This window comes from Micropterus dolomieu, linkage group LG05, assembly GCF_021292245.1.
Source record: "Micropterus dolomieu isolate WLL.071019.BEF.003 ecotype Adirondacks linkage group LG05, ASM2129224v1, whole genome shotgun sequence".
Lineage (NCBI taxonomy): Eukaryota > Metazoa > Chordata > Actinopteri > Centrarchiformes > Centrarchidae > Micropterus > Micropterus dolomieu.
Genome location: NC_060154.1, coordinates 32,825,992 through 32,841,741, shown reverse-complemented (window position 1 = coordinate 32,841,741; position 15,750 = coordinate 32,825,992). Strand labels below are relative to the sequence as shown.

At 42.3% G+C, this 15,750-nt stretch overlaps 1 protein-coding gene across 7 annotated transcripts in view; it reads left to right on the top strand.

Moving 5' to 3' along the window:
* The window catches only part of nfic (nuclear factor I/C), an 81,814-nt gene that overhangs the window by 50,824 nt on the left and 15,240 nt on the right, over positions 1-15,750 (top strand). For 2 of the 7 annotated variants that reach the window (XM_046049176.1, XM_046049181.1), the window contains 4 exons: positions 2,238-2,351; positions 2,475-2,632; positions 4,134-4,317; positions 13,877-13,965. In XM_046049176.1, coding sequence (XP_045905132.1) covers positions 2,238-2,351; positions 2,475-2,632; positions 4,134-4,317; positions 13,877-13,965 — 545 coding nt within the window. Of the gene's footprint in view, positions 1-2,237; positions 2,352-2,474; positions 2,633-4,133; positions 4,318-4,960; positions 5,017-5,078; positions 5,156-13,876; positions 13,966-15,750 lie in introns of those variants that run through there. The other 5 variants (XM_046049180.1, XM_046049175.1, XM_046049179.1 and 2 more) reach the window with 4 other exon arrangements.

Sequence of the window (15,750 nt, the reverse complement as noted above, 5' to 3'; positions counted from 1 at the left end):
TCTTTTCTCTCCAAGTTGCTTTCCGATTCTCTTGTAGCCCATCCCAGCCTTGTGCAGATCAACAATCTTGTCCCTGATGTCCGTAGAAAGCTCTTTGGTCTTGGCCATGGTGGTGATGTTGGATGCTGGTTGTTTGGGTGTTGACAGGTGTCTTTTATACAGGTAACGAGGTGAGGCAGGTGTATTTGATGTAGATAATTGGTTGGGATTGGGGCTGTGTCTTAAAGAAAGACTAACTGGCTTGTAGGAGCCAGAATACTTGCTGTTTGGTAGGGGGTCATATACTTGTTTTTCCTCATCAGATGGTCATCAATTTTTATAAATTCATATGATGTGATTTTCTGGAATTTTCTTTGGGATTCTGTCTTTCACTGTTAGAATGTACATATGATTAAAATTGTAGATTGTTGCATTCTTTGTAAGTGGGCAAACCTGCAAAATCAGCAAGGGGTCAAATACTTATTTCCCCCACTGTACATACACATATATATGTGTGTATATATATATATATATATATATATATATATATCTCTATCTATCTATCTCCATAACTACATCACACAGAACATAAACACAATGTAGTGCCATAATGCTTTGGAACTAACCATCATTTGCTAGTAGACACAGGGAAAAGATTAAACAGTAGGCAGTGTGAAAAAAAATCAATGAATGACATTAAAATACCGCCCAGTAGATAAGTGGTTCTGACCAGACAGGAACCAGGACCATCATCCATTTAATACCAGTTCCAGTCCTTGTCACTTAATTTCTACAACATCTCAGAGCATGGGCACACACCGGCTGTCTGGAGGTCTTTATTCTCTACTGCATGTTTATATTTCTCTGTAATGGACAGTCACTATCAATATTTGTGGGCATCATCATCAGTGGCACTGTTTGAGGCCTATAATAAATGTACCTATTTGTAGCGCGTGTGTGTTTTGTGTGTATTAGAAAGAGTGCATGTCAGGGAGAGCTTAAAGTGCTATTGGTGTCAGTCTGAGGGTGGATTTGGGCTGAAAAATTGCACTTTATTGGGCCAGGGCCAGCTAAGGCTGGAGTTTTGCCCCCTGCATGGATCTAGTGCGTAGGGCACAGTTGATTTGTCATGAGATGGGACTGCTTTGTGGTGTTGTGGACCCAGTGGTGTAGTTGGCAAGGATTTCCACTTTTCTGTAGGAGGTTTGGGGTTTGAGTGTTAGCTTTATATGTACTCTCTTTCCATGTAGCACAGTACAAAGTCAAAGTCAAAACTAGAGCAAGCAGGCATTAACTGGGTCCAAGACCCTTTCACAAGCCGCGTCCGGCGGGCTGCAGAGGAGATGCAAGTTTGACCTGCTGTGCCTGTGGCTACATTTATTCAGATATTGAAGCCTAACCCCCAACCGGTCGAGGCAGATGGCCGCCCACCCTGAGCCATGGTTCTGCTCGAGGTTTCTGCCTCTTAAAAGGAAGTTTTTCCTTGCCTCTGTCGCCTAGTGCTGCTCTTGGTGGGAACTGTTGGGCTTCTGTAAATAACATCACAGAGTATGGTCTAGACCTGCTCTTTTATGAAAAGCGCTGTGAGATAACTGTTATTGTGATTTGGCGCTATATCAATAAAATTGAATTGAATTTACACCTTGCATGCCAGCCTCTGCCATCAGTGTTTCCCCCAGGATTTTTTTCATGAGGGCTGTGGCGCCCCCGTGTTGCGGAGCGGGTGTGTTATGGATACGTGATGTCGTCATAAAAGCGGCACACACATTTTTGCCTGTTTAGTCTTGTCACCTTCTCTGTTCCTCTTTGATGTTGTTACTGCTCAAGCTACCAACTCCTGATGGCTCTTGCTATAGTTACGCTACATTCAGATATTGGGCCAGACGCGCGGCTTCATTTCTGCCGTGCATGCGGGGCCCCCAGCCCCTCTGGGACCCTTGATAATGCAATTTTTCAGTTTCTTCAATAAAATGCTTTTTTCCTGCTATTTTTTCATTATTTAAAATGCATTATTATTTAAATATTTATAATTTAGGTGTGTATGGGTCTGAGGCATCTAATTATGGTGACAAAATTACAAAACAGGCCAAGAATGTATTGGTGGCACTGGAGGAAAAAGCCAAGAGCAAAAACAAGACTTACAGCTGCTCTTTAAGTTGCTCTTCAAACCAACAAGTTGGTTGGTCCTGCATCTTTAGTGCTTGCACCAATAAATATTTCCGCGTGCGTGTGTGTGTTTGTTTTTGTGTGTTTTTTAGGTCTATCTCCTCCAGTGAAGAAGGCAGAGCTAGACAGTCCCTCTCCCCAGGAAGACTCACCAAGATTGGGCTCCTTCACTCAGCACCACCGGCCAGTCATAGCTGTTCACAGTGGTCAGTAACACACACACACACACACACACACACGTTTCTCCCATAAGGAGAACACAAAGAAGAAAATGTAATTCACTGTATCATTTCTTTCCCTCTTTGTCTTGTCTTTTTCTCTCTGTCCAGGTCTGTCTCGGAGTCCCCACCCTTCATCATCTCTTCATTTCCCGTCGTCCTCCTACTTCCCACATGGAGCAATCCGCTATCCTCCTCACCTGGCCCAGGACCCCCTAAAAGATCTGGTCTCATTGGCCTGCGACCCGGCCAATCAAACTCCCAGCTCGGTGAGTACAACTAGTCAAAAGTTCAGCTTTAAGAATTCCACAGAGCTCCAAATACTACTACTTTAGCTGGCTAACAGCTGGAGTTTAATGACACAAATAATTACATATGTCTTTGCAGACAGATTACAAGGGGTTGTAATGGCACACAAAATTCAGTTAGGTATGTACCTTGGTTTTAGGGTGAAGAGTCCATTTTTGATACAGCGTGGAAATAAAAACCTTTTAGAAAATATAAGTTAAGTCATTTATTTTGAAACATTCAACAGTGGCTCATTGGTCATGGTTCTGAAATACTGGCATATTGTCAATAAGAAAAAATAAATAACACAAATGTCAGTTGTTTATACAGGGCAGGCATCCTGACAAATGCACAGATGAAGGTACATTGTAGAATGACTCAAGCACTTTGTTAGTATGTCACAATACATAGTTTGTCAAGTGCAAAATGCTTAATTACTAGGATGTTCTACTATTTCTGGTCGCATTTTGCAGCATGCAAGCCAGGCTAACTGGGCTAAGCCGGCTAGTATGCTACAACTGTATCAATAGACAGCAACGGGTGCGCTGCTAAAGCTCTAGAATTTCTGTTCCTCATGTAAAAGTAGTAAATATAAATAAACTATTGTGACTGTAATTGTTTGGGTCACAGTGTGTACTGAACTGACTTACGCATTGTTATTATACACAGTCCACCTCTACTCTACTTCTGTAAAGCTAAGAAACAAATACCAGGCAGTTGCAGTGCCACCAGTTTTACAACTGCAGTTCAAGACCTGCAGGAAATAGAAAGAGTAATACCAGCAGCAGTTTAGCACTACTGAAGAAAGAAAGAAAGTACAAGCTCCTACAATTTTGAAAGAAGCTAGAAGAAAATTGGTCATGAAGGTTAACTAAAATCTGTTTGGTGCTTATACCTGAATATACACATATTAAACTTGTATTAAAGGCTATGACATATTAGTTGTTAGTAAAACAGGTAGCTCCACGAGAGAGAGAGAGGGAGAGAGAGAGAGAGACAAGAAACAGCAATGGTAGGAACACTGACTGCTGAAGCAACATCAAAATGTCTGCACAAGTTTCCACTGCTGCTGCAATAACTTTCCTCTCCTCTGGATGGCACAGGTTGGCATTTATTTACTAGTCATACAAAGACCAAACAGACCATGTGCAAAATCTGAAGCCTGCTAAAGGTGAATGAGTGAGTCTCATAGTTCTGTGAAGTTCTATATGACTTTATAAGCAACCACTTAGAGTAATGTGAGTCAATAGCACCTACTTTTGTCTTACCTGTTTTGTATGTGACACTCCCTGAGTGTTCCCGTCTATGCATATTCATAATTTAAGTTTGCGTGAGAGAAAACATGATGGAAAACCACTTATATAAGGCTTTTAGCTTCAGAGTGAAAATAAATAACAGATGTTTAGGATGTATACTTTAGGTATAGCACATTGCAGCACCTGTCAAATAGTAGTACAGTTGTCTGTCTTTCAAATTTTCCAGCTGAATGGCAGCAACCAGGTTAAAGTGCCCAGTCACTATATCTCCTCTCAGATGTTGGCACCCCCCGGACCAGCACCCTCCCTGGCTCCTCCCCCATCCTCCCTCCCAAGACTGACACTGTCTGCAGAGTCAAAGGCCACTACCACCTCCTCTGATGGGGGAGCAAACTCCCCCACATCACCCAGTAAGTGGTCAAAATGCTAACAAACTTCCACTGACAGTATTGACGTGTGGCATGACACATAATGTATACCTATATACATAACCTTCTGATGGGTGATAGAATAGAAAGACAACACAAATGGTTTACTGGTGTAAAGGCTCCTGGGGGGTATTCCAGACTGACTGTTTGTGAAATGCTAAAGTATCACTCTTTCCAGAGAATTGGGACAAGACCTTGTTGTGGGTAGCTGAATTTTGTCAACTCTTGTCAGGTGCACAAAAAGTCATAGTATAAAAATATAAACCTTAATAAATGTTTATTGATTTTGTTGTATTAAAGACATTATTTTATCAGCTATATATTCAAAAGTTTGATTTATTTTTATTCAAAAATAAATACCATTATAATGCTGCCCACTTACAATTTCTGTTGATGATGTAATTTGTCTTTGTGATAAACAGATAATGTTATTTATAACACTAAGAACACACATTAGGTGTACCATAGAAACTTTTTATAAGCTCATTTTATAAATCCTCATGGACATATTTAATGAATATCACAGAAAAAGTCACTGGTGTTCATAAAGCAAACAGCACAAAAATAAACACATCTATCTTTCAATAACTTGTATTAGATAACCTATATTTAATGTCTTTCATAGGACTGGTCACTAAAGAAAATACAGTTGCAGAGATTCAGTAGCGCACAGAAGTTGCCATGGTTACTACCTATAGAGCGGTGTTTCCTTGCGGAGCGCTTGTTTGCCTGTTTGTTCACAGGGGGAGCGCAGTAAGACCTTGCGGATGCAAAGAGGACACAGAAGGAGGGTCACTACCTGTCTGAAAAGGCTTTATACAAACACAAATGCTGGAACATGTGGCTAGCTGCGTGGAAACTCTAAACACTGGCAGAGAAACAGAAGGAGAGATAACGTGGACATGAGAATGTCGGGTTTCTAATGTAGAAACATATTCTTAGCAAGCCATTCTAAGAAATTACAGAATTCCCTATTTCTGTTCTGAAAATAAATGTTTGGCATCAGAATACAGTCAAAATCTCCTGTCTGGGGACAAATTATAAAAAAGTAACTCATAACAAACCAAGTTGTTCAAATAATCAATGTTTCTAATGTAGAAACATATCCTTGGCATACTGGAAGACGTTTCGTCCGTCATCCAAGGGACTTCTTCAGTTCTGACTGACTGGTAGGGAAACTCAGCTATTTAACCTCAGTGGGGTCGTTTGCCAGGATCGTGGATACTGCTGGTTCATTAGTGTTCCTGGTTGCTGTGACGACAGTCGTTAGGACTACCCGAGGCCAAGACTGAACGACCATCGTTGGTATCTTCACCTGAGGTCAATAGGTTACGTTTGTTGAGTTTCCCGGAAAGTGATGAAAGGACAGCATTGTAAGTGGGGGATAAGTGGTGGCGTAGACCCCCTCCCCTGTTCAATGACGGCTTTTCGACCCGGGTGTAGATGCTTCCTTGACACCTCTTTCAAACCATCCATCTTCTGTCGAAAATGTGCACCTGGTGGTCCTCAAACGAGTGTTGTAGACGAATGTAAGACTTCAGTGTCTTGACCTGAGGAGTTGGCCCTTCTGTATTGAGCCATGCGTTTGTGTAGTGGTTGTTTAGTCTCCCCAACATAGATGTCTGTGCATTCCTCACTGCATTGGACCGCATACACTAGATTGCTTTTCTTGTGTTTGGGTGTGCGGTCTTTGGGGTGTTGCTGTAACGACTGTCGTTACAGCAACCAGGAACACTAACAAACCAGCAGTATCGATGACCCTGGCAAACGACCCCACTGAGGTTAAATAGCTGAGTTTCCCTGCCAGTCAGTCAGAACTGAAGAAGTCCTTTGGATGAGGGACGAAACGTCTTCCAGTATCTTCAACCAAGTCCAGTTGCCTTTGACTTCAACTGTGACCTGGATGACTGAGAATCTTCACAGACATCCTTAGCATATCTTTCTAAGAAGGTACAGAGTAACCTATTTCTATTCTGAAAATCAACTTTTGGCTTGAGAATACAGTCAAAATAGACATATGCTGCCTGGAGGCAGGTTAAAGAATAAAGGAACATCAGAATGACAGAACCTATTTCTATCTTGAAAATCAACTGTGGCATCAGAAGAGTAGTGAAAGTAGTGAAGAAGCAGAGTAGGGCGGGTCCTGACAAGCCGGTAAACACGGCTGCAGTTAAGCTGTACATGTTCCCAAACCAGCTTTGCAGCCTGGACTGGAGCAGGAGTTTCAGAGTGGTAAGTTATTAATTTGTAACAAATTGTATCTTTCATATATAACGTTTTAACTGTGCACTGTCTCTACATCACAGTAACAACTTTATGTTCATTGACTGCCTAACATTCGGTAGGGAGGGTGGGGGTGACGGGAGTCAGCAGACGGACATCTTGTCACTGTATATGCTGCAGCTCAGTGTGTTTCTCCACCAGTGTTTTTGAAGGCATGCCACACTAGCCGCCAGGCGAGCATTAGGACACGTGTTACAAAGTGACGCAGATAGGTTACGGAAGTAAAGGCTGGACCACAAACGAGCTGTAGTTCAGGAGCAGTGTTTTCTGTGGCAGATTGTAACTCCCTTTTAGGTGGACTTTTTGTGCATGCAATCCTATTACATGCGCAAAAAATATATACAGTGGGGAGAACAAGTATTTGATACACTGCTGATTTTGCAGGTTTTCCTACTTACAAAGCATGTAGAGGTCTGTAATTTTTATCATAGGTACACTTCAACTGCGAGAGACGGAATCTAAAACAAAAATCCAGAAAGTCACATTGTATGATTACCCACTCATTACCTGTATTAACTGCACCTGTTTGAACTCGTTACCTGTATAAAAGACACCTGCCTGCACAGTCAATTAAACAGACTCCAACCTCTCCACAATGGCCAAGACCAGAGAGCTGTGTAAGGACATCAGGGATAAAATTGTAGACCTGCACAAGGCTGGGATGGCCTACAGGACAATAGGCAAGCAGCTTGGTGAGAAGGCAACAACTGTTGGGGCAATTATTAGAAAATGGAAGAAATTCAAGATGGTGGTCAATCTCCCTCGATCTGGGGCTCCATGCAAGATCTCACCTCGTGGGGCATCAGTGATCATGAGGAAGGTGAGGGATCAGCCCAGAACTACACGGCAGGACCTGGTCAATGACCTGAAGAGAGCTGGGACCACAGTCTCAAAGAAAACCATTAGTAACACACTACGCCATCATGGATTCAAATCCTGCAGCGCACGCAAGGTCCCCCTGCTCAAGCCAGCGCATGTCCAGGCCCGTCTGAAGTTTGCCAGTGACCATCTGGATGATCCAGAGGAGGAATGGGAGAAGGTCATGTGGTCTGATGAGACAAAAATAGAGCTTTATGGTATAAACTTCAAGAAGAAGGATGAGTACAACCCCAAGAACACCATCCCAACCGTGAAGCATGGAGGTGGAAACATCATTCTTTGGGGATGCTTTTCTGCAAAGGGGACAGGACGAATGCACCGTATTGAGGGGAGGATGGGGCCATGTATCACGAGATCTTGGCCAACAACCTCCTTCCCTCAGTAAGAGCATTGAAGATGGGTCGTGGCTGGGTCTTCCAGCATGACAACGACCCGAAACACACAGCCAGGGAAACTAAGGAGTGGCTCCGTAAGAAGCATCTCAAGGTCCTGGAGTGGCCTGGCCAGTCTCCAGACCTGAACCCAATAGAAAATCTTTGGAGGGAGCTGAAAGTCCGTATTGCCCAGCGACAGCCCCGAAACCTGAAGGATCTGGAGTGGGCCAAAATTACACTGAAGTGTGTGCAAACCTGGTCAAGAACTAGAGGAAACGTATGATCTCTGTAAGTGCAAACAAAGGTTTCTGTACCAAATATTAAATTCTGCTTTTCTGATGTATCAAATACTTGTTATGCAATAAAATGCAAATGAATTATTTAAAAATCATACAATGTGATTTTTGTTTTAGATACCGTCTCTCACAGTTGAAGTGTACCTATGATAAAAATTACAGACCTCTACATGCTTTGTAAGTAGGAAAACCTGCAAAATCAGCAGTGTATCAAATACTTGTTCTCCCCACTGTATAACAAAATAAAGGAAAGGGAAAAAAGTCAAAGCAGAATGTGACCGCCTTCATACTAATCAAAATACACATTATAAAACCATAATTCTTAAACATAATTCATAAACCATACCAGCAAGATGGCTGTCCCAAAGCTATGAGCCATGTGTAAAAGGGTAGGCCTTTATTACACGCCTCAAGTACAACGCTCCTGGTCTACAGCCCACACACAAAAAAGAATTGAGAATTCACCTGCAAGCTGGTTATTTTACCAGATTTTACCTTTCTAAACCAACAGCTAGGCCAAAAACTTCTGCAGCAGCTCCTTTTTAACTAAGACAAAATCACAACATCCTGACAGAGACACAAATCGAACCGCTGTGTAATAATCCAATGAAATAAAGCCATACAAATGCCATCAACAACAGCAGCACATAAAAGCAAGCAATAATCCACAGCAGCACAATCATACATATTCCTACCTTACAAAAGTTTTTTCTAACAGAGACGTCCTTAATGAGGCTGGTAAATTCCAATTTGCACAGAGTGTCACTTTCAATTGACATCAAAGGCAGGTGGTTCAGTCTGTTTTGGCCCATTGTGTATCTCGGTCTATTCTTGACTATTCCAAGTTTTGAAAAAGAGTGCTCCCCGCTGGCATCGGTTACAGGCAAAGTCATAAATAGTCCGAGTGCTATATAGACGTTTGGAAACACTGATTGTAGTTTCTGTCCTCTTATAAGTTGCAGAAATGACCTTTCTAAGGTGTCTTTATTTTCTTTAATAAATTATCTGAATTTGGAGATCTTCTGGAAATTAGCCGCTCCTGTACGAAGTTCTTGTACAGAGATAGATGGAATATTGTTCAAAAATACAAATGTCTGCTGAATATCTTTGTAGGGGTGATTCCTCCGATCCAGTTCTGCAACAAGTTGATCTAATAAAAAAAAACAGTGGCTGTGAACTTGTCTAGCCCTGATTGTTCATCAGATTCATGGATGTGGATTTGGAGGAAAAAATAAAAAGTGTCTGTACAAAGTAAAAAAATTCCCCCATCTCAAGGCAGCAGTTAACACTGTTCAGCCCCACTAAATTGAGTCTGTGTGCAGTACACGGCACCCCCTGACACTGATCGCAACTTTTTTATTGGACTCATCTCTGTGAGGACCCACTCTCCCATCAGTTCAGGTATGATGAGAGGTATGATGGTGTTCCCCAGCCAGCATTGCCATACTTTTCTATATACGCTTTCAAAAATGCATCAAACTCGCTGATAACTTCCAGCACACCCATAAAGTTCCTATTATCAGGTTGGCCAAAAATGTCACTGTGTCCCCTGAAAGGTAGTTCTCGCTCTACTAAGAACTTCACCACCTCAACCACCCTCTTTAAAACCTCAGTCCAGTATTCTGAATTTATACACCCAGCTTCAGCACAGCGCATTACACAGCCTTTCTGTGACTCTGATCCTTCGTGTTCAGCCAAACCTGTGGCGGCATTTTTCCAGTCACTATAGCCTGTTGCAGACCTAAGATCACTGTCCCCAAATAACGCACATGCAAAACAAAACACAGGGCCTTATGAAGGGTAATAAAGCAGCCATTCTCTTGGCACAGTTTCACCATCTGCCAGCTTCCTTTTAAACAGGGTTTTGGAAAAGTACCTCTTTTGGTGTTGTCTTTCTGAGGCAGAGACATCTGCTTGTTTGTTCTGACAAGTTTCAGGTCCTATTTTGACCCAGTAGGTCCTCATCAATTTTATCCCAGCAAACAGGATGCAAGCTATAAGTAGCATGATTTGTAGACTCTTGTTCCCTCTCCACAGCAATAGGTGAGGCCATCATGGAGGGATTTGTGGCAGCTGGGATTAAACGACTAATTCCTGAGGTGTTGGTAGCTTATCTGTGTTTTGGGTGGTTGAAGTATCGGACCCTCTTTCTCCGACTCCTTATCTGAGTCACCTGGTTGTGAGGCATGGTCATGGTCTGCTTGGGAAGTGCCTTTGCCTTAAGCAGGGCTAGCTGCGGCAGCCTTGAAATATCAAGTTAATTTGGGGATTTTCTTTAGTAGATATTTGTCACAGTTTTCTTTCAGCCGTTGTGCTTTCCGTTTTTATGCTCCACTATTGTATTTTCTATCAAACATTTTACCACTGTCGCTGTCCTGTAGCACCTAGTGACTTATGATTTAAAGACCAATTTTACCCGGGTTGGCCAGGGTTCATTGGGCCAGCTGATTGGTAGATGTGGCCCAGATCTACCCAATCAGCCTTATTTTTCAATGTTGTATAAGCAAATTCTCAAATGTAAAAATTAAAAAAATTATGAAAATAAAATAAGATATTTCCTATACCTTTAAAATAAATCGCACCATGCTTTTAGTTGCGACAAACTTTAGAAATACACTGAGACAGACAGAGAGAGAGACAGAGAGGAGGAGAGAGCGCCTGCCGTTTACTTGCGGAGCGCTGTCTGATCACCGGAGCAAAGAGCAATCCCACAGAGCCAAGCGACTACGTTGTGATTTTAAGAACGTTCCTAAGACATCTTCCCAAGTACTAATCAGCATGCAGTGTGTAGCTATCCACTTCACTATGACATTTGATCATCGCTTGTCTTGCTTTTGTTTATCTTCTTCTCCCACACACTGCATCCAGCGTAGTCTGCCGAAGCCTCCCTCCGCTGCTTGTTTGGGTGGGTGATTTGCAGGCTGATCAACATCCCGCCCCTCCTTTGACCCAGGGTTTAACTGTATGTGTATTCAAAGCCAGTGAGCAACGGACTTTCAAAATAATAATAATAATAAATAACAAAAACTGTTAACGTGCGATAAAATAATTGTCAGCGTTAATTGATTAATGCGTTAACGCGATTATAACGCATTAAATTGCCTAGCCCTAATTTATACCTACAGTAAAGGTAGTAGGTACAGACTGAAATTAAATAATGGTACAGATTGTTATAGTAATGTGCTGTTTGAGATAAGATGGTGCCTGACCATAAAGAGCTTTGTAGATGAGCAGGAGGATTTTAAATTCTATTCTGGATTTCACAGGGAGCCAGTGCAGAGAAGCTAAAACGGTAAAAATATGATCTCTTTTCCTGGTTATTTTTAGAACATGTGCCGCAGCCTTCCGGATAAGCTGAAAACAGAACTATGATAAATGATAAACAGCATTATTTATTTATTTATTTTTTTATATATAGCAGAATTTATGTATACATCAAAGAAGATATTCAGATTTTAGACATATTCAATATCACTGTAAGAACTGGAAAGCCTTTATCTATAACAAGGTTAAATCTTTTTTTTTTTTTTTTTTTTAGGGCCCGAGCACGACCATGTGAGGTCCCTATTGAAGATTTTTTATTTTTTTTTATTTTTTCTGCAAAGTAGGCTCCATTGACGGGGCCTAAACATACTCAAACTCACCAAACTTTGCACACATTTCAGGACTGAAAAATTTCAGATTTTATGGGTTTCGCGCATGGGCGTGGCAAAATGACTCGCTAGCGCCACCTAGAAAATTGGAAAAAATTAGCCCCTCATTCACACCAAACTGTACATGTAGGATGAGAGTCCCGCCCTGAACACATGTACATGCCGACATTCACCCACAGTCATAGCGCCACCTGCTGGCAACAGGAAGTGACTTATCGAAGCAGCCCCCGCCGCACGTTTCACCTTCGTATACAAATTTTCTGTGGTACGTGTATCTTGTCCAGACGCACAAAAAAGTCTCTTGGAGCCATAGCCTAAACCCAACAGGAAGTCGGCCATTTTGAATTTTACATAAATTTTTGGATGATTTACACTCTCCGTACTTTAACGAACTCCTCCTAGGGATTTAGTCCGACCGACTTCAAAATTTCTGTTGTGCCTTCTAAAGGCATTGAAGATGAAAAGTTGTGCCATTTGCAAGTTTTCGTCAGTGGGCGTGTCCGTGGCGTGGCGTCAAAGATCAACTCTTCCCCATGACACAGGAAGTTGTCGTAACTTCAGGGTATATGCTCACATCTGAAACAAACTTTACGTGCTTGATAACTGTCCCACCCCGCAGACATCTACACACCAATACCGATTTATATTCATAGCGGCAAGTGCTATGTAGCTCCACATAGGGGACACAGGAAGTGACATAGCACCTTCATACGGCGTCGGAACCGCGTAGCAAATTCACAGCCGCACCAGCAGAGCTCCAGAATATGCAACTCGGCCGGCTCACACCCGGACGCGCTACAAGTGCGAGGGCCCGCCCAACGCTGCTTGCAGCTTTAATTAAGAAATTTTATTGTATGAAACAGTTTGAGGTTTTGATAGAAGGTTCTCTTTTTGCCGCCACTGTATTTTGCGAACAGGGACATTTGGATATATGGAATTTAAAAGGCAACATGTGGTTCTATACTTTGTCATATAACTAAAATTATGTAATAATGGTTTTTAAAGTTAATTCTTGACCTTAGAAATAGCAGTTGACCGCAACTGACAAAGCAACCAAAGCGTTCAATCATCAATCGTTTTCTCTGTTTGGTAGAAGAGTGAAATTGTGCAATACTTAATAATGGATGAAGTTGCAATCCTAAAAATACTGACCTTTGTTTACGATTTGAGAAAATGATATACAAGTTTGTACTCCCAATGATTGTCCAGGTCCCTGGATCAATCACACAAGCCAGTTGGTTCGCCTAAAAGAGTTCTGCAAGTCAAGCGACTTCATAGGTCATTGCTTCGCTCTGGTGAACGCAAGTATTGGTTGTCCTGTTCCATACATAAAATGTTCGTTAATGTTGTTTTGTTTATTGTAGTCATCATTGTGATGTGATGACCAATCACTATCAAAGCACTGCCGGCCCGGAACTTAGTATCACCTACCGAGCAGAAATTTTGTCCAAAAAAAAAAAAAATAAAAAACTCACCCCAAAGCAGAGAACAGAGGAAACAGAATGTGTGACAATGGATACACATTACATTATATTTTATATTTTAAGTCCTGGGTTAGTACCAGGTGTTGTTTTTTTGTGAAAATAGGCTAGAGCTTGGAAAATTTGACAGTTTCACAATCTGGAATACCTCTCAGGTCAGATTTGAAAAAAAAAAATAAAAAAAAAAAAATACAGCTGGGTGGAGTTTGTCTTCCTACTTGCAATAGTCAGAGAATAAAGAAAGAGAGGAGCAGCACAGTACTCTGTCCATTGAAAGGTAGACTCACCAATATCAGAGCTGTTGCCTCTGTTGTGACAATATAAAACAACCAAAGACTGAGTGAGAAGATAAACATAAGTGTCCAGTGTGAAATGAACTTATTCCCCTCCCAGTGATCATACAGACAGCAGAGTTAGAGCACAGTTTTATCAGAGAGGATAAATCTGTGACTCAGTTATAGAGATTTAATGCTGTTCTCTTTTGTAGCACCTTTATGATATGGACAGACTTTACAAGTAACATGGAATTATGAGAGACATTACAAGACTGATTTTGTTAACGCAAACATCCTCAGCATACTCGGCCCCTGGGACCCCACCTGCCAATCGCACCTCCTTCGTTGGAGTCACGCCTCGAGACCCAGGTGGACTCTACCAAGCCCAGGTTAGTATGGTTCATTTCATATTGTCAAGCTCATTTAGGGATGATTCAATTGAACCTGCAAAACCCAGATTATTGGAGGGTTAAGAGCCTTCAGGATCTGTTAAGACAACAAATACATTCCCACTTACTCATTGTGGAATCTACCCTTCTACGTACACCGATCAGCCATAACATTCTGACCACTGACAGGTGAAGTGAAAAACACTAATTGTCTTGTTACCATGGCACTTGTCAGTGGGAAGTAAGTTTACATTTTGCCCTCAAATTGATTTGTTAGAAGCAGGAAAATTGGGTAAGCTAAAAATACCCTTTATTTTTTATATTTATTAAGTATTTGAGCTACTTTGACAAGGGCCAAATTGTGATGGCTAGACAACTAGGTCCGAGCATCTCCAAAACTCCAGCTCTTGTGGGGTGTTCCTGGTCCGCAGGTGTCAGTACCTATCAAAAGTGGTCCAAGGAGGAAAAGCGGTGAACTAGCGATGGGGTCATGGCCAGGGCTCATTGATGGGGAGCGAAGGCTGGCCCATATGGTCCGATCCAGCAGATAATCTACTGTAGGTCAAATTGTTGAAAAAGATGATGCTAGCTCTGATAGAAAGGTGTCAGAACACACAGTGCATCCCAGTTCGTTGCATATGGGGTTAAGTAGCCGCAGACCAGTCAGGGTGCCAATGCTGCCCCCTGTCTACTGCCGAAAGTGCCAACAATGGGCATGCAAGCGTCAGAACTCGACCACGGAGCAATGAAAGAAGGTGACCTGGTCTGATGGATCACACGCGTGTCTCGCTTACCTGGAAAACACATGGCATCAGGATGCACTATGGGAAGAAGGCAAGCCGGCAGATGCAGTGTGATGCTTTGGGAAATGTTAGGCTGGGAAACCTTGGGTCCTGCCATTCACGTAGACGTTATTTTGACACGTAATACCTACCTTGATGGCTGACACGTAATACCTACTGGGAAACCTTGGGTCCTGCCATTCACGTAGACGTTATTTTGACACGTAATACCTACCTTGATGGCTGACACGTAATACCTACTGGGAAACCTTGGGTCCTGCCATTCACGTAGACGTTATTTTGACACGTAATACCTACCTTGATGGCTGACACGTAATACCTACTGGGAAACCTTGGGTCCTGCCATTCACGTAGACGTTATTTTGACACGTAATACCTACCTTGATGGCTGACACGTAATACCTACTGGGAAACCTTGGGTCCTGCCATTCACGTAGACGTTATTTTGACACGTAATACCTACCTTGATGGCTGACACGTAATACCTACTGGGAAACCTTGGGTCCTGCCATTCACGTAGACGTTATTTTGACACGTAATACCTACCTTGATGGCTGACACGTAATACCTACTGGGAAACCTTGGGTCCTGCCATTCACGTAGACGTTATTTTGACACGTAATACCTACCTTGATGGCTGACACGTAATACCTACTGGGAAACCTTGGGTCCTGCCATTCACGTAGACGTTATTTTGACACGTAATACCTACCTTGATGGCTGACACGTAATACCTACTGGGAAACCTTGGGTCCTGCCATTCACGTAGACGTTATTTTGACACGTAATACCTACCTTGATGGCTGACACGTAATACCTACTGGGAAACCTTGGGTCCTGCCATTCACGTAGACGTTATTTTGACACGTAATACCTACCTTGATGGCTGACACGTAATACCTACTGGGAAACCTTGGGTCCTGCCATTCACGTAGACGTTATTTTGACACGTAATACCTATTGTTGCAGACCATGTAGACCC